Here is a 20,089-nt window from a genome sequence, read left to right as displayed (position 1 = left end):
TGGATGCGTCAAAGTGTCACACATCTCTCATGGGATTCCTTGAACATTTAGAATGATATGAAATGATGTAACTAAAATGTGATATATACACCCTCGTTAATGTCCCAAAATGTTGGTCACTACTGTTTCAAAAAATTCGAACAACCGACACCTTTTTCTCTTTTACTCCCTCTATGAATGGAAAGGGTTGCAAGTTTCTTCCATCACTTCTCATCAAAGATTCAAAGTTTAATTGACTAATAATCGCTTCAACATTTGGTAAAGAGAGATAGACAGATAGATATCAATAACCAATTACATTATATTTATATGGGCCTCACTCTAAAGATATAAGATATTAATTAATCCACTTAATTAATTAGCTAGCACCATTCTAAATCAATTTTTTGATATTTTTGAATAGATTCTATCTGTCCATGCCACCACTTGCTTGTTCATTGCTTTTTGGATGTCTCCTTGCTAGTAGTGAGTTAGTTCTTAAATAAATAAATAAACACAACAACAAAATAGCTATTAGTATGCTATCAAACTAGTACTATATAACTATATTTTACCCTTCTTTTCAATGGTGAATACAAACTTAACCAGTACATAAGTTTAATTTGGTCTCAAACAAATTATATTTATTTGTTGCTGAACGGGAAATTCTCCATTCCACATACATGTAGTCTTCTTACAAAGTTGGTTCAAATTAAATATTTTTAGAAGATGAAACAAGAAGAAGATCTCTTTTTATCCTTCTCATCAAGAACATGAACAAATAATGACAATCAAAGAGATTTAAAGACTAAACAACTCTTAAAACCACAAGATCAGAATGTATAATTTTCTTTCTTTACTTTGTATGCATAAAGAAGTTACCTCTTGAAATTTAGTTTATGCATTTAGTTTTATTTCCTAACATGTATTAAAACTTTCGTAATGTTAGGGAGACAAAAAAACAGTCAGAACTTATCTTATTTAATATTCATTAATTGTTACAACAATTAATGAATACTAAATAAAGCAAATTTTAACTGTTTTTGGCTAATTTTTTTTTGTTACCAAATATTTTCGTAAAACTTTGCTCTTATCAAGTTATATAAATATTATTTTATGTATGATGAAAATGTTTCTATCATCTAATGGCTTTCAGTTATAACTTCATGTGAAGTTGACTGCACCTGAGTTTTCACCTTCATGTATATGTTAATTTTATTGATGAACACATGAACAATTTGATCTTGTACTTTCTGTGTATGACCTTTATTTAGATCCTTTCAAATAATTGTTTGATAAAGGATTAAACCAAGGCATTTTCTTTTTTCATGAATTTTATTATTATTTACAAACAAGGCTTTACTTGTTTGTAATGATAAAGATAAACAAGTTGTTTGCAAAGTAGTTGATAGTGGAAACAAAAACTTTTAGGAAGAAAACACAAAACAAGGAGGGAAAGCCCATAGGTGTGTGTATAGACCAAGGCCATGATAGCTATCAGCCTTCCAATATGTCAAATTGATGCATCTTCTATGTTCTATGAACAATAATTTACTAGGACAAAGGAGTTTGTAGCTTTAAATTCCAAATGGTCTTATGAAATTTTAAGGATTTGTAAGAATGTGAAATTGGACTTTAATATATAACTGCTGAAACAAAATATACACAAGACATAAAAAATTGACTCATCACTTGAAACAAAGTGATGAGAAACAAAAAAGGTACAAGAGAATCAAATGATCCCAAAGCTAAGAAAGACTAACACTATGTGTGTGTGTAATTCGAAATAGCTCCTTAAAAATGCAAAGAAAACAAGGGATCGGAAAATATTACATGGTTGCTTCAACTGTCATTGTATTAATCGGTTTATCTATATTGTATATCACTCAAAACACTCAACCATACATTGCAATAAAACATCTAGAAAATAGAAATAATAACCATGCATCTTGAGATTTTTTTATTCAAATATAAAAAATTTCCGTAATTTTCAATTAGGGTTAAAATAGAAGTTTCTTAAAGTAGAAGCTACCAAATAATTCCAAGTTTTATTATTATTCACATATTTTATTTTATGTCAATTATTTATTTTATTTTATATTAACATAAATATCAATAAAAAAATATTTTTTCTAAAATTTAAATAAAATATAAAAAAATTGATAAGAATAAAGTTCTAAATTTTATGTTTAGTTTTTTTTTTTTTTACCAAAGATAAAGAGATTCGAACCCGCAAACTCTTAGATGAGTATGTGAAGACTATGCTTAGTTTAAATTTAAGAAAACTACATCTTTAAACACTTATAAATTTAAGATGAAACAATTTTTTTTTATATATTATTATGGGCCTTTTGATTTTTTAAAAAAATTAACCTAACTTATAATTTTCTAAGATAGCATAGAAGCTTAGACTTAGGTTTTTTCAAAAAAAAAAATGGTTCTCTTGTTTCAGAATCGTCTTAAATTGTTGTGACAAACATATTTTGATAACATTTAAAATATATAAATAATATTAAGATCACATTTTTTAGTAGTATCAAACTAAAAAAAATATTTATTAGAGTATTTATTACTTAATAAGACACAAACTAATCCAACTTTAAATATTTAGTAGTATCAAACTAAAAAAAATAAGTTGTCTTAGAATATTGAAGATAGAGTTAATAGAATTATTAAATAATAAATACTCATGACCTAAATACATCAACAATTTGAATACAGGGGATACGAACGATGTGTAGTTGACTTTTAGTAATTTTTTTTATAAAATATGTTAATTTTGAAATGTTTATTTTTATTATGTAAAATTGAATTTTCAGATTCAAATTATCGCACTAAATTAGAGTTTGAAAGGTTGAATTTTAAATTCTATAAATAACTTTTAAATCTAAAAAAAATCGGCTACAATATCGACTAAGCATCTATACCATGAAAGATCTACTTATAAATTGTTGTTTTTTATTGAACTAAAAGATTGAATTACTACTAAAATAAATACATGACAAATCTTTTATCATCAAGATTATTTGTCCAGTCTGTATCTGTAGAAATAAAGCAATACTCAGTGTTGTTAGTAAATTGAATTCCATGGTTTGCCACGGTTGTTATATGGTATGTGTCACACAAGAAAATATGAATGATATTTAATTTTGAGGTTTAAGTTAAACAAAATTTTTAACATATAACAATTGTTATCTTGTTAAAATTTAATTCTATACCAAAAGTAAAAGTAACTAAATAATATGGCTAGGGATTCGTTACTCCTACTTTTATGTGGGAGTAACATTAACCATCATAAAAATATTTATAAATAGCACTCTGTTTTTATATTTTTGGAAGAATTTATAATTAAACATTTACCCCTGTATTTTTTCTTTTTACACATTCTTCCTTTTTCTTTTAATCATAGTTCCAAAAGACGACGAGACATTTGGCTCTGCTAGGGTTTTTGCCTCCTTCTACCAGGTCACTGGTTCTCTATTCCTCTCCCTCTGTGGTCCCTATCTCTTATCATCGTGCACCGTCGTTGGTTCTCTACTCCTCACCGTGTGCCTTCGCTACTGCTCTGCTCCTCCTCGTGTCTCGCGGTCGTTGGTGGGTGATCTCGCCGTGTCTTGCTTCCGTGTCTACTCGAAGTCGAAGCAATATTTCTTCTCTTGTCTGAACTCACTCTGGCTCTCTACTTTAGTTCGGTAGTTCAATTCAGGTATCTCTCTCAATTTAGTTTTTTTCTTCTCGAAGTTTCAATTTTTTAATTAAGAAATGGAAATAATATGAAAGAGTCTAATCTGCCGCCGCGCAAAACGCCGTTTTTTGCTCTTGCGAGCTTCTCCTCCTTCTTGGAGCTTTTGCTCTGGTAGCTTCTCCTTATCCATTAACGTGCCTTCGCCTCCTCGATCTGTTTCTCAATTTGCGTTCTAACTTCTCACTTTTAGATCTGTAACTAAATTCACATCCTCTTGTTCTGATTACTTCAATGATTGTTATATGCTAATTATTCTAATTACATCCTCTCTCAATAATATTTTCGATTTCGATTTTGAATTCACTCTTAATTATTTTTTCTAGCATTTCATCTTTCATGAGGCTTTGATAATTGACTGGATGCTCTTTATTTCTAACTCTGTATGTTCTCCAGTTTTTCGGCTGCATAGCAAATGTTTTGCTGATAATCTGTTTCCTGTCTCCTTACTTTTGCAGCCTTCCCCAATTAAATCTTGTTTAAAATATGGATGATGGACTGCTGAATCTTTATTGCTGTTTTTGGTATTTTATTTATTTAAATTTTTTTGTGGCTAGTCTGATAGGATGTCCTTAAAATTTGTAGTATTTTAGGCTATCCCTGAAATTTAATAGATACCATAACTTCAGGATATCTTTTCAATATATTGCGGAATGAATTAGTCCAACACTTTCCATTATACATCCTCATGACTTACCCTTTCAGATTGTTTCAGCACTTTCCTATGTACTAATCATATTTTCGTTTTCCATTTTAAAGGCCAAGCAGCACCTTGTCCTTCTATGTTTGGGAGAGATTGGTAGGAGGAAGGATCTTAGTGCACATGCTCATATAAAAAATATTGTCATTGAATCCTTTCAATCTTCTTTTGAAGAGATAAAGTCTGCTGCCTCTTATGCTCTTGGTAATATCGCTGTTGGCAACCTTCCAAAAAATTTGCCATTTATCTTGGATCAGATTGATAATCAGCAGAAGAAACAGTATCTCTTGCTTCATTCTTTGAAGGAGGTGTGGCTCAATGTGTGGTTGTTCTGTGCCTTGCTGTTGGGGATCAGAAGTGTTCATTGATGCATTCACATTTTAGTTAGATTAGCTAGGTAGTTTAAGTAGTTTTAGCTTAATTTCATGCATTTATTCAAAATAAACAAGCATTTGAATGAAGTTTCTTATTATACACTAATATATCAAGGACTAAGTGATTTTGTAGTTGATTCTATGCAAATGACATAAGAAAGTGTTGAATAGTTGAATTATAAAAATTGGATACATTATATTTCGCTTCTATGTTTGAATAAATTGAATTGGATACATAAGAACTCGTCCACAGTGAAAGAATTAGTCTTAATCTTGTTTTGGCAAGCAATTAATCTTGTCAATTTTTAAATACATCACAAATAACAAACTACAATAGCATAGACAAGATTATGTGACAGAACTAAAATGCTATGAAAAATAAAGAATTACAACAAAAATACAATAATACATATGAGTTCCAATTAGAAAAGAGAGAAGAAAGAAAATAAATATGCATTCAATATCACGTTTCTGAAATTTAAATATTTTTAAAGTTTAAACTAACAAGTTTCACAAAAGGCATCATAAGATAAAATCAATTAAATTCCTTCAAGAGTGCATCTTGTTGTATACCAATACGGTGGGCAGATTGGGAATGCAATCAGTTGATATTATCTTAACAAATTTATTTTGTTACAGGATATCTTGTGACAAATTCTTCAATGCACTGCATCAAAATTCCACATTCAGCAATGTCAAAAATAAAGTACAACAAACTTCAATAACAAGCACAAGAAGCATAAAAATAAAATTAAACAAATTTGGATTACCCAAGTAATTTATAGATATTATATGAGGACGTGTGGTGTTCAGAAATATTTCCTAAAATTTGAACTTAGAAATGTCATCTAGCATACCCATCTTTGTAAAGGATGACAATCACCCAAACATCAGAGGAAGCCTGTGAAACCTCTCAAACAAAATCAGATCCTGAAATTGGAACCACTGATCCAAATCTCAACTTCAGCTGCTTCCTTCGTCTCAGCCAATCTCTTCTTCCTGTTAAAGCACAATGCCTAGTAATGTGGTTATTGATAATAATGAGTCCAAGATTCTTGTGACTATGGCAGGGGATGGAAACCCTTCCTACTTAGTTGAACCAATTGCTTCTTTGAATTGTGGCACTTGTGATTGTGAAGCTAATCCAACACCACCTTTATCAAGTTTAATCAATGAAAAAATACTGATGAATTGATTAGAAACAGATTCACAATGATTTTTGTTATGATGCTTCTTCTTCACCTTTCACATTCGAGTAGTTTTTAGGTTCCCTGAATATGTCAGGCAATTAAGAGTATCTATGTAATAATCACAATGATTTATATCATAAGATATAGAATAAAAACAAGACTTAATCTACTTACACCTAATTCATCATTCATTCCCATGCCAAACTTCCAATTTATCAAAGCTTCATGACTTCAATTTTATATAAGCTTCATGACTTCAAATGAACTCTAGAGTTTGATATCTTTATTCGAAATTATTTGTTAAAAATATTAAATTTATCAAACTGAAGCAAAAAAAAAAAACCATAATTAATCAGACATTATGAAAGGTGTACACAGACACTCTAACATTTGAGCAAATTAAGAGAAGTTCAACAAGCAAGTTCGCATAAACATTAATGCAAAGATTTCAATACATCCTTAAAATATGCATGAGTTAAGTAAAAACATATTGAAGGGACTACAGAAGCTCACAGATTCAAAACATTAAGATCCTTCAATAGTTTTCTTAAGCGGGAATCAAAGTTGGATACAACAGTCATCTTAACTGTGCCAGTGTTTATCATCTTACTATGATAGGAGGGACAAACTTAAAAGAAAACAATGGTTAAAGAGGAAAAAGATATATTTGATTCGTGAAACTTCCAACATCCTTGAAAAGAGTAGTTGTTTCATAAGCTCCATCTGAAAGATGCCATACATCTCCATTTGCACAATACTGACATGAATAACGCTAAGTTTAGAAACAAGCATGTGTCATATTGTATATTTGAAATTTGAAGGCATGTGTCAGGTACTTTTAAAATCTCCTACTAATTTAATTTTTCTTGGATAAGTATGCAATAGTATATAGATAAATAGAAACAACAGATGAATTCTGAGGAATGAACAAGAAGAAAGACTAGAAGATGAACAATTAAAAAGGATAGATATTACCAAAGTATTCAAGGTTTTGAATCTTTTGATAGGTAAGAACTGAATTTTCCAAAACGGTTGTACAATTCATAGATAAATTAACTTTATTAAGAGAATCATCATAAATTGGGACTAATATAATAAATAGAGCAGTCTCCTACGTAAAATGGTCACATTGTAAACTTCTTTAAAATAATCTTCATCACTGGAACCAGGGACTTCAGAAATTACACAAAATGGCCTCCCATCTCCCTGTTAAAATACAAGTATAAAATATAAGAGAGTGTGTAGTAATGATATGACTGCATAAAATTCTTTTGAAATCAAAATAACATTCAGATAAAATTATTAAACACATAAATAAATCTATTGCCAATGAAAATTGCACATTTGCACACTTCTCAGAATCCATACTGTGACAAACGAAGAACATTCAAATTCACATAAAATTGTCATAGAAAAGAAAATAAAGTAAAATAAAAATAAAAATAAAATGGAGGGAGAAGCAGAGATCAGAGTCGCTGGTGAAGAAGGGGAACAGAGAAGCGACAGAAAACGATAAAGTGGTATACCCAAGTGTAGCGGCGGCGGCAGAAACGTGTTGCGGCGTCGAGGATCAGAAAACAAACACGGTGCAGGGGAGAACGAGGAAGCAGCACGGATAGAGAGGAACATAGAACAACCAAGGCGAGTAAAAGAGGCAAAAACCTAGCAAAGCCAAGGATTTATTCTTTGAATATGGAATTGAAAGAAACAGGAGAAATGTGTAAAACAAAAAAATTAGAGGGATAAATATTTAATTATTAATTAATTTAAAAATAAAAAGGGGTTTATTTTGTAAATATTTTGTTAGTGGTTAATCATATTTCCACATAAAAATGGGAACAAAAAATCCATAGCCAAATAATAATATATTAACTAAAAAAATACAACAATGTCTTCAAATATTAAAGATAAAAAGTTAATAGAGCTATTAAATAACAAATAAGCATGAACGGGATTAGGTATTCCGTAGATGAATGGAGTTTTAAAACTCCATTAGTAAAAGAAAGAGTAAAGTTTGTATATTTATTAAATGCTCTTAAATACGAAGAGAGAGAGAAAAACTTTTTATTAATTTTTGTTTTATTTTAGACTAAATTCAATAATATTTTAATAATAGGTCATTAAAATTTATTTTACGTTTATCTTTGTCTCAAATTCATTTTGAGTTATAATTAATCTTTTTATTTAAAATTATAGTGAGTTAAAATTAAAAACTGTAGAAATAAAAAAAATAATTTCTTAACATTTTAATTAAATTTGTTTGGATTAAAATTTTTTTGTTTTATTATTTTTATTTTGGGCTATATTATTTTGAAATGATATCGAACTATTATAATAAAAACAAAAATAAAAAATAAAAAACTAATAAAATAAGAATATCTTTTTTATAATTAATTTTAAAAGCTTAAAATATAATTTAAAATTAAAATTATTTAATTTGAAGTAAAAATATGATTTAATTTTAAAAAAGTAACCTATAATATTAGTTAATTATTTTAAATATAAAAAATTTATATTTGAATTTAGAATGATAAAATTACTACTTTTGAGGATTAATTTTAAAATATATATTTAAAGATTAATTAAAAACACCCGTCTTTCTTTTTTTTAATTATTTGAATTAAAAGCCAAAAATTGAATTTTTATTCTTATTTATTTTAATTTTTTTATATTTTATTTGAATTTAAATGTGAATATTTTTTATTATTATTTATGTTTTAAAATTAATAAAAAATAAATAAAAAATTAACTTAAAAGTAAGAAATATTAATAATTTATACCAATAATAAATTAAATTAGGCTTATTCAACTTATTACTAATACAGTATATACATGATAAATTAAATAAAATTACACCAATATCCTAAACTGAATTAGATTATATAGTACAAATTTAATAGAAAAAATCTGAGCTATTGTTTAAATTAAATAATATTTTTTATGTATTAATTATTTTTTAGATATTTATACGTATAAACATTCTATTAACATTATTTTCAAAAATTTTTTTTAGAAATATGAAGCTTATACATTTAGATATATTAAACTATATATTAATGTATTAAAATTTTAAAATAAAAATAAATTTTATTTTAGAACGTAGAATAATAAATTTTCATGTTTTCCTTTTAAAAAATATTGTCAAACACTTATCTACTAGAATTAATATTCGTTTCAAGATGTCTCTTTTAAAAATAATTTTTTGGATTTAAATTTTGTAATTTTTATAATGAATTTTATTTACTAATATTATAAATTCAAAATTTAAATTTAATTATAAAAGACTAATATATGAAAAAATTATTTAAATGAATTAAAATAATTTTTTAATTTTCAAAACAAATAAAAAATCTTTAATTACATGAATCCATTTTTCTTTTGCGAGGACACAGATTATTCAAAATTTTGGTGATTTGCTAGACTTTTTTTAATTTTTCTATTTTACACTATATTTATTTTTACTCTTTTTTTATATCATGTTTAAATATTAATGAGTATAATAAAATAACCACTCAATAATATTTTTTATAGTACTTACTAATATATTTAATTGTATTTATTAATAATTTTTATAGTATAATAAAAATATGATATAAAATAGAAAAATAAAATATTATATATGTTAAAATTATAATAAAAGTATTAACAAATTCTATCAAAAAAATATTAATAAGTAATTATTTTATTATACTGTTTAATATTTGTTATAGTATAATAAATATTTAAATATTAATTTGTAATTAAGTATTTATAATTTAAATATAAATATTTTTTTGTAGTTTTACAAAAATAATATATTAATTGTTTAATAATTTTATCAAGATATATTAAAAACTTCATTAATGTAATGTCTTCTAAAATATCGTGTTAATACGTATTATAATATTAATAACGTAAAAAAATTTCAAAATTCCAAACAATAGAGGAGTATATAACATTCACCAACCTATACACTCGTTTGTTTTTTAACTACTAATGCAATGTGCTTTTGAAACACTGACTCCATAAGTAAGTACGGAGTACTTCAACTTTTAAAACATTGAGTACATAAGTGACATTATATATCTATAGTTGTATTGCACGTGTTTCATAATAAAATATGAATGATATTTAATTTTGAGATTTATGTTAAATAAATTTTTCAATATATAATAATTGTTATTTTATTAAATTTAATTTTATATCAAAACTAAAAATAAATAAATAAATAAATATATTAACTAAAATGATAAATTATAACAACAAATTCTATAATATTAATCAATTAGTTAATTACCAAATTTTAAGGTTAATTATTTCTAAACATAAATGATTGATTTTTTTGTAAAAAAAATTGATTCAAATTATAAAGTATTTTATTTATCTATTAATATTATTTATTTTAAAATTATATATTATTTCTTTACTTTAATACTAAAATTTTTTTATCTCTATTGACTATTTTGGTTAAGATAATTTTTTATATCATTAATATTTTAATAAATTTTGGAATGAAATAGAAAATAATAAATTGCTGAATAATTATTTAGAGACATATGTAGCAAAAATGATATTTAATCATATTAAAAATAAATAATTTAGAATAATTATAAATTAATATTTTATTATTTTAAATTAATGTTTTTAATGTGATAATTAATTTATTAAAAATGTGATTGAAAAAAAGAAAAGTTATTGACTAGTTACCATTTAAGTTTAGCGCTTGTAACTGCCAAAGTATTTCTAGATCAATAGCATGTAACAGAGAGTACATTTACTGTCCAAAATCTAAACTGCACATTCGTGCAAATGGAGATTCTCAAACTCATTACCATTAATTCACTCTCTTTTGCTTTCTTCTTCTTATACTTATTCTCTTGTTTTAAATTTACATCTTCAGGTAGTTATTACTTTCGGTTCTCCTGTAATAACAAATTTAATTTTTGGTATACTATTCTACTATTTCTATTCATTTTCTTTTTGTCACAGATAGAGCGGAATTGCCCATTCTTGTGTTCAGTTGGTGGGATGATAAGAATACCTTCCATGCCGGTGAGACTGCAGCCATAAAGGTGAAAGTTCTTGAGCGTGCTGATATGATTGATAAAAAATGTTTCAAACCTATTGTAAGTGTTAATGGGAAAGAAGGGAACAGTTCTTATGTGTCTACTGTGTTGTTGAGTTTCAAAGGTAAACCCAGTGATGATTGGAAGATCTATTTCACTCCCATAAAGGTTGGAGTGTTCAATGTATTCATCAAAGATGACCATTATCAAGTCTATGACTCATCCTTGCATTTTCAAGTTGAGCCAGGTTTAGTACAATGGTCTTTAATATTGTGTATTCTTAGGTTGGGTTTGAAACTTTGTTGTTATATGTTCTTCAATGTGAATTGGCGTAGAAATGTTAAAAGGTGTTGAGGACATGATTGACATTTTAAAAATTTGTGCACATAATTTTTGACACTAAAATATATTGTTGTGATTGAAGGGAATATGTACCCTTCTGTGTGTGTTGCATCATGGAATGGCATGAAACATGAGTACGAAGCTGGTGCAAAAGCTACCATCACGGTACTCCTCAAAGATGCATTTGGGAACAGTATCTCTAATAACAAGACAACTCAGGTGTCTTATTTGCCTGACTTTAAGTTGTTTGCGCTATATGAAAATAATGGTTCTATTGCTAGTATGCCAGACATATCCAATATTGGATGGAACGAGTTTGATTATGTTATCATTGAGTTTGTTGTTATTAAAGCTGGAAAATTCTCACTGTACATAGAAGGAGGGAATCAAACCTTGAATGGCTCTCCATTACCATTGAAAGTGAATTCAGGTAGTTGTAATTAAATATCAATAAACAATTATATTAGTAGTTATATTTACTTTTAATTTTGCAATAAATATCACTTTTTCTCCTATTTTGTACTACCAGGACCTGTAGATGTTTCTAAATGTGTTGCCAAATGGAACATTGATTCACATGCATGGCAATTGTCTTCTAAGATGGAAATCTTCATTCATCAATTAGATCAGTATGGGAATCTAGTTTCAGGGTTGTATCCTTTCGATGCAGAAGTCGTCCAAAGAGATACAAACTTGTCAATACCAATATCAGATCAACATTTTGAAGAAGTGGAAGCTGGAATTCAATTATTTTCATTTGGAAATTGGGAACCGGGAAAGTTCCTCTTAACACTATATGATGCCAAGCATAACAAAAGCATTTCCAATATGCCATATGCTTATTCTGTTTTTGTAGGTAAAATTTTATCCAGATTCCAAAGTATTATATTTTGATTTTTTTTTTTTTGCATGATTATTTTTCAATTTTAATGTAGTTCTGATTTTGTGTTCTTGTTCTTTGAATAGGTTATTGTGATGGAATAAAAAGTATTGTTAATGGATCTGGTTTGAATGATTCAGTAGCCGGCATAAAGCAAGAATTCTCTGTTTATTTGAATGATGTTTATGAATATCCTTCTCCTGTTGAAGTAGACATAGTTGAAGTACAAATTCTAAAAGAAAATGACTCGTATAGTGTTTCTCCATTCATTTATCCCATCCTAACTAAAAACGGTATGATCAACCTTCTATTTCATCATTTTTTTCTTCTAAAATCTAATTTTGATTAACTCTCATACATGGTTTTGGTATCAGGTACTGTGTCAATTTCAAGAGTGCAACAATATGGTTTTATCAGTGAGATGAATGTTGCCCCTTCCCCTTCAATGGACCTTAATAACAATGTATGAAATATAAGCTAAGTGTTATTGTACTCATTTCTTTTTCTCATACCGAATTGTTTATAGCTTCCTTGTTTGTGGTAAATAATTAGTTGGATTTCTAATGTCATTTTACCCTGATTTCAGATTAACAGGAGTGAAAGCTCTATAGCTATGAGTGCCTTCCATGTAGATTACACACCTGAGAAAAGTGGTTTTTATGATATACATGTATATTGTGGAAATGTCTTATTGAATAAGGGTCATACACTCAGAAAAGAAGTAAAAGCAGGTAAAGAATTAGTTTGCATTTTTGCATTTGACCAAAAGAAAAGATTTCAACTTTAACATATAAGAATGTTCAGCTAGGAAAGATCAATTGTTTCTGTAGAAAGAAATGGTTTCTACTTTATACTGCTTGATTTTGGTGCAGGTGAAGTTAATGTTTCCTTGTCAAATGTGGTCAAGTTTTCTTCTAAGGTGGCAAAGATGTCAGAAAATGAAATACAAGTGCAGCTTATGGATTCATTTTCAAACCCTGTTCTTGCACAACAATCAAGGTTGAAGTTGGAGACTACTTCAGCTAACAAATCTCTTTTTCAAACTTTATACATTAAGGATAACAAGGATGGTTCATACAATTGTAGCTACATGGCTAAAGATGTTGGAACTTATGAGATTTGTGCTTCCTTTGATGGCAAGAATATTCTGCCATGTCCCTTCAGTATCAATGTGTATAGCAGTAAGTTCAAATTGCATTCTTCTTATGATGTGCTTGTTTTTTTTTTAAGTGATTTTAATTTATAACTCAATTTATTTTATATAGTACAGTAGTTGATCCTTGAAAAGCTGAAATGTTTATTACTAATTATATTCTATAAAATTTATATGAAGATGTAAAACTGATTTTTCATGTCACAGGTGAGTATTTTCCCAAAGCCAACAATGATATAGTATCTGTTTGGGAGGATCAATCAATTGCCATTGATGCTTTAGCAAATGATTACTTTGCTGGTGATAATGCAACTATAGTTCAATTCTCAAAAGTAAGATCATTAATTAGAGAAGATCCTTAATTAGTTATCAATTACATTAGTTTACAATAAAAGGATTCATTTTCTTCTACCATTTTAAGTATCCTTAGCTTTGACTTGTCTACAGAATCAATCAAATTAAAACCTCAATAATTGGTTACTGAAAGAGTTTATTATTTTTTCAGCCAGACCATGGTTCACTTCTACAGAATGGAAGGATGTTTCGTTATACTCCATATAAATATTATTATGGAAATGATTCATTTTGGTACACAATATCTGATGTGAATGAAAACCTTGCTAATGCTTATGTAAACATATCTGTTCTCAATGTTCCACCACAATTTGCTTCTGTTCCAAGTGAACTACAAGCAACAGAAGATTTGATATGTCCTAGTTTTGGGTAAGCATATGAAAAAAAATGTCTTATTAATATAATTTTTACACTTTTTTTTCCCTATGTGATCTTATTGTGTGCCTTCTTGCAGTGGCTTCTCTGGGTTTGAGATAGCATATTCAAATCCAATAGAGAATATTTCAGTTAATTTGAGTGCACAATTTGGAAGTATACTTTTGTTTCCTATGGTGATGCAATTTGGACAAGCAATGTGGAATGAACTTACCATAAATTCAGGGAATGAAACTGCAAGCAGTTTGCAACTACAAGGCACTGTGGAAGTAATTAATTATGCTCTTCACTCAATTCAGTATCTGGGGTGTGTTTTCTTATACATACTTTTATCAGTTTGTATTTTCTACTACTAAGAAAATTAATTGCATTTTAACCTCCTAAACTTTTTGTTATTATTATTAACTTCAGTGTTTCTTTCTTCAGAAATGAGAACTTTTATGGTGGAGATATTATTCAGGTTTCTGCTAAGAATAAGAATGGAATGAATTCATTGGGTGTTCCCATTTTCATTGACCCTGTCAATGATCCTCCATATATTAGAGTTCCCAACTTCATTGTATTGAAGAGTAATGAAGATGAGACCCTTATTTTTGACAAAGAGAAAGATAAGTTCAACTTTTCCATTGGAGATCCTGATCTTCCTAATTTCCCTGGTATGATTTGGAAGCTCTATTAATGTCTTATATCATTATTAATTAAGATAACTAGTCTCTATGAGAATTTTTTTGCTTTACATAAATTATGAATTATATAAGATTTAACCTTAAATTCATTATTCAAATTTGCTGATGGATCATATATATCAGGAGGTCAAAGTAATTTTATGTTGACTTTCTCTATGGAAGTAAATGATGGTTTATTAGTAACAAATCTTCCATCTAACTTGATCAACACAACTGAAGTGAAGCACAAGGATAGTTATCAATGGCAGCCTCTTCAGACATATGTTACAATCTCAAAGCATTTCATGGTCAAAGCTACTGGAATCAGATTTCAGGGCACAGTCAACGACTGCAATGGTGTTATGGAGCAACTGTTTTTTCATGTGAGTTGTGTTTCTTTTTAAACTTGAAGTTGGAGCACTAATCACGCTCTTCAATATAAATTTAAAGACTACACAAAAGTTTATGACTAGTAGCAGATGCACTATTATTTGTTCCTTTAATATAACAAATACTAAGATTTATTAAGTATAGTTAATATCCAAGAGTATTATATTAAGTATAAATTTAAACTAAAATAGAATCTTAAGAGTATTGTAAAGATATAAAATCTTAATCAATTTGGGTTGGTCGAATGAGTAACTCAACCATCTGCTTTATTAAATATTGGGGTTCAAATCTCGTAGTAATCCATTGACCAGTGATAAACTCTTAAATGGAATTTAGATTCATGGTAGATTAATCCTTGATATGTCGAGTTGGAACAATGTGAGGTGTGAGCAATTCAAAAACCTAGAGGTCATGAGTTCGAGTCTCACTCCTAATTTTGGAGGAAAAAAAAAAAACTTGTTAGTAAATTGTGTGTAATTTGTTGTTATTTTGAACAGGGTGGTGAGCATGGAGGTGTTTTGACATTGACATTGAATGACATGGGAAACCATGGATGTTATCCTAATTGTGCAGAGGGAATGTCAATGCCTTTATATACTGAGGCTATGGTTATTTTAATGAGAAAGCAACTAATGAGTTCATTTGTTGCTCACAGTAAGTACCAAAATCAGTTGATACATAAGAAACCGAAGCATAATGGTATTTTAGATTTTGTTTATATGAATGAGTCAACAAGATATTTCTTCTCTTTTTGTGGATACAGGCTTAGGATCAATCATTGTCATTGAATTTGTTGTCATGTTCTCACTGGGAGTGCTGCTTTTATACTTCACATGCAAATGTGCAATTCTCCTTTTACATGAAAGAAGAAATCGTCACAAAAGGTAAAACTATTTTGATCAACTATAATTTGCTTACAGATTAGAGAAATTGATTAATATTTTTCTTAAATTATCAACTAGCAGCATGGTGGCAAGTCAACAATTGAAATCCAGCATGCCTCAAACTCAACATTTAAGCATTTTGTAGTGCATTTGTTACAGGTAGTTAATCAAAATAAACACTATTAGTAACTGATTCTATGAGTTGTTGAATATATTATATATATATATATATATATCTTCAATACATACTCCCCCACCCTAACAGTAAGGTTGGTGTGAATTGGACTTTGGAGTGTCCAAATATTAATTAAATAATATAAAATGCAAACCAACAACGCAGCAACAACAACGGCACGCAACAGTAACTTCTGAAAACGACCTGCTCATCGCACACACCATTCGGAATTCAGCACTTTTCCACCTAATCCTATTATTCTATAAAAAAAATTTTAAGTATATGCTCATACGATGGTGTTTCAGTAATTTTTAATCGTTAATTTTAATTATAAAAAATATAATATATATATATATATATATATATATAATTATGATCATAGTTAAAATTTATTAAAATACTAATGTACCAGTATATTTAAAAAATTTTCTATTCTATAACTATTTTTAAATTTTTAAAACATTGCACTCATGTATTTCTGTTCATAACTTTTTATATCTTTTTCATTTTTTTAATATTTGTCATAGTAATAATAATAATAAAGCAAGAAAAAGTAAACATTTTTCTTTAGTGTATATAAAAACTTTTGTTTTTCTTTCCAAACTATTAGTAGTTAAAATACCGGTAGAAGAATCTGTATTAAGTATTAACTATTAAACAAAGTATCAAAAGAAGGCCACAACTAAGGACTTTTTTTTTTTTACAGAAAAAAAATAAGTGATATATTTAAATATTATAATTTTTAGTACTTTTTAAAATTTTAGAAAAAATTAAAATTAGAGAATCACATTTTTATAACTCAAATTATTTAATATTTATTGAAGAATCTGATTTTTATACCCTAAAATCTAAAAATTAGATTTTATTTTTACACTTTAAATTAAACCGTTTTAAATTTGAGATTAATATCCTAATAATCTACAGTAAAAAAAACTCTACTTTTGAATTAAATATCAACAATAAAAAGTGCACCACTAACATGCAATGTTACCAGGTTTCACAATTTTTTTTTCTTGCATTTGGCACATGATTGTTATAGCCGTTCACTAATTTGGACTTTTCTGCGAAATAGACTTGTCTTTGAGTCTTTCTCGCTCCACTTATATCTGCTATTGTTTATATCTTTACTTTTACGGCAAAGTTTTTTCAACCAAAAAGTTCAACTCAATAAAATTATTAGCTAGACAAAAAGATATTATTTTTTAATTATCTCTAGGTCATCAATAATTAAAATAATCAAAATTAGTCCAATCTTTATAGTTTTTAATCAATTTGTTGATAACTTCTGCAATACGTATCTACTTCTTAATCTCTGAATATTCTATTATTCTTTTTCAGTCAACTATTCTAAATTTATAATAAAAAATCAATCAACTACTTATGCCGTTGCTTTTTTACAGGAGTATTTATTCAATTCTTAAAGTATTACTTAATTGTTTTTACAATAGATCATAATTTATTATAGACAAACAACCAAGCACACCACACTTGCTAAGTAAACTCACAACCAAAGAACAAATGGTAATCATTCTTAGTAAATTTTTTTACATAAAACACAAAGATTATCAGTTTTATCAATAATGTCGAATCTACTCAATCTATCCTTCGTATTGACCCTGCCAATCAGGGACGGATTCAGGAATATAACTATGGAGAGCCAATAATACATATAATATTAAAAAAATATGTAAAAAAAATTATATGATGTAAGGTGTATTACAAAAATATACCGATAAAGAATTATTTTAAAGTACAAAAAATATGTGTACTTTTTACTAACGAAATGGCCGATTTTTTGTATCATAAAATTCATTGATAATAGAATTTGTGTCAAATCTTTCAGTAATTTTTTTCTCAATGTAATTAAAAGACAATTAGCAAGGAATTCATCTTTTATTTTGTTTCTAAGTTATTCTTCACAATATTCATAACTGAAAAAGATCTCTCAGTCTTCACAATATTCATAACTGAAAAAGATCTCTCAGTTGTAGCAGTTGAAATAGAGAGAATTAATACCAAACGAATCAAGAAGGACAGTCACAAGAAGAAAAAGAATCCACTTTATAGGATTTAAAAAATTTTATTTAATTAAAAAATATTAGTAATAATATCTTTTTAAGATTTTTTTAATATTGTTACTTATTTTATATATTAGAGATTATTAATATTTTGGTTGGATGGGACTTTTATTTATACTAGACTAAATACTAAATATATTTTTTAAAAAATTAAATCACACTTAATAACTTATTATTATTATTATTAAAAAAAAGCTGGGAGCGAGGCCTCCACTCGCAACCCCCCCTCCTTGTGTCTGTCCCTGCTGCCAACTAACATAAACTAAGTGAATAACTCAACTTTTGGTGGTACTAACCCCTTCCAAATAGAACTAGTAAAGCTATAACTTGTAATGTCCTCCGGAATAGTTTCAACCTGCAAAACCTGCACAAATGAGTTAGTAGAATAAATGCCTGACCTATCAAATTTTCACACTATTCTATCCTCTCTCTTAGATGCTAATTTGACAGATAGTAGCACCCCATGAAGTTGGTTCACTAATTCCAACTTCTATTAGAATAATTTTCTTTTTCATTGAAAATTTCATATCCACTATAACCCATTCCAAAACCCACAATCTCCTATTATAGATCCACTTTAGTTTGAAACCGAGAAAAGCTGTATAAACAGTCCTTCAGCACACCACAGGACAACCAATTATCCTCCCAGAATCGAATTCTTTCATCCTGACCTCCAAAGCCAGCCCTCTAACCATCTTATCTTTCTCCTGCTGCTCTTTTATCTGCAAGCGATAGATATCCCTCCATGGACCTCCTCTTTTAGGTACAAGCTGACAAGAGATTAGGACATTTAGATTTAAGTCATTGCAAGATCACACAATCTTCTTCCATGATGAGCAATCTTCTTTCGAAAATCGCCACCACCATTTGAATAACAGCGCTGTATTTCGAATCACTGCATCACCCACCCCCTAATCATTTTGGAGCTTGCACAATTTCACACTTCACCAAAGCTATCCCCTACTTGCCATCCTCTCTACTTCACAGGAACCTCCTCTGCAAAGCGATCAACTTGTCTACTACTGCTCTGGGTATCTTATATAAGTTAAGGTAGTAAACTGGCAGACTATTCAGCACATATTTGATAAGGATCACCTTACCAGCTTTATTAAGCACTTTGCCTTTTCACAAATTGAGTTTGTCTTCCACTTTGCCAAGTATTGATTTTCATGTCTTGACTAATCTCAGATTCGTTCTCAAAGAAATACCAAGGTATTTGATTGGTAACGAAGCCTCTTTACACCCCAGAACTTTACACATCCTTTGGAACCACTCTTGCTTGCAATTCAACCGGAATCAAGCTAGATTATAGAAATTAATATTCAATCTAGACATCAACTCAAAGCACCACAGAAGCCGCTTATAGTTTTTGACAATCTCCTTTTTCTGTGGGAAAAAAATTATGATGTCGTTCGCGAATTGTAAGTGTGACAACTCAATATTATTCTTACCAACCAACATAGGAGCAATTCTTCCATGTCTTACTGTTTCTCCTACCATCTTATAAACAACAAGAACAAATAGAAACAGAGAAAGAGGATCACCTTGTCTTGAGCCCCGTTCCATCTTAAAAGATTTAGAAGGTAAACCATTTATCAGAACCAACATTGACGCCGTACAAACACATTCTTTGATCCATCCTCTCCATCTTTGTCCAAAACCCATCTTCTGAAGTACAATATCCACAAAGGTTCATTTTACTCTATCATAAGCTTTTTGGAAATCCAGCTTAATAATCGTTGATTTCTTCTTACTCGCCTTCA

General features: G+C 28.4%; 1 protein-coding gene and 2 long non-coding RNA genes across 3 annotated transcripts; 2 read left to right on the top strand and 1 right to left on the bottom strand.

The window, feature by feature from the left end:
• Window positions 1-3,305: 3,305 nt before the first annotated feature.
• On the top strand, window positions 3,306-5,003 carry LOC112796411 (uncharacterized). The gene is made up of 2 exons (XR_003199153.3): window positions 3,306-3,685; window positions 4,481-5,003. It is a non-coding gene; the product is annotated as an uncharacterized lncRNA (long non-coding RNA).
• A 226-nt stretch (window positions 5,004-5,229) lies between these two features.
• LOC112796410 (uncharacterized) lies at window positions 5,230-7,705 on the bottom strand. Its single transcript, XR_003199152.3, has 4 exons — window positions 7,512-7,705; window positions 7,101-7,191; window positions 5,653-6,742; window positions 5,230-5,462 (listed from the first exon to the last, which is right to left on the bottom strand). It is a non-coding gene; the product is annotated as an uncharacterized lncRNA (long non-coding RNA).
• Window positions 7,706-10,728: 3,023 nt separating this feature from the next.
• LOC112796409 (protein GAMETE EXPRESSED 2-like) lies at window positions 10,729-16,290 on the top strand. The gene is made up of 16 exons (XM_025838840.3): window positions 10,729-10,864; window positions 10,954-11,277; window positions 11,455-11,802; window positions 11,902-12,228; window positions 12,339-12,545; window positions 12,627-12,715; window positions 12,839-12,983; window positions 13,125-13,433; window positions 13,613-13,737; window positions 13,911-14,128; window positions 14,214-14,441; window positions 14,561-14,790; window positions 14,944-15,182; window positions 15,687-15,843; window positions 15,953-16,073; window positions 16,155-16,290. The coding sequence occupies exons 1-16, from the start codon at window positions 10,774-10,776 to the stop codon at window positions 16,216-16,218; spliced, it is 3,222 nt and encodes a 1,073-aa protein (XP_025694625.1). The 5' UTR covers window positions 10,729-10,773; the 3' UTR covers window positions 16,219-16,290.
• The last annotated feature ends 3,799 nt before the right edge of the window (window positions 16,291-20,089 follow it).

The sequence above is a fragment of the Arachis hypogaea genome, chromosome 4 (assembly GCF_003086295.3).
Source record: "Arachis hypogaea cultivar Tifrunner chromosome 4, arahy.Tifrunner.gnm2.J5K5, whole genome shotgun sequence".
NCBI lineage: Eukaryota > Viridiplantae > Streptophyta > Magnoliopsida > Fabales > Fabaceae > Arachis > Arachis hypogaea.
Note: the sequence above shows the minus strand (reverse complement) of the source record. Positions and strands in the feature narration are given on the sequence as shown.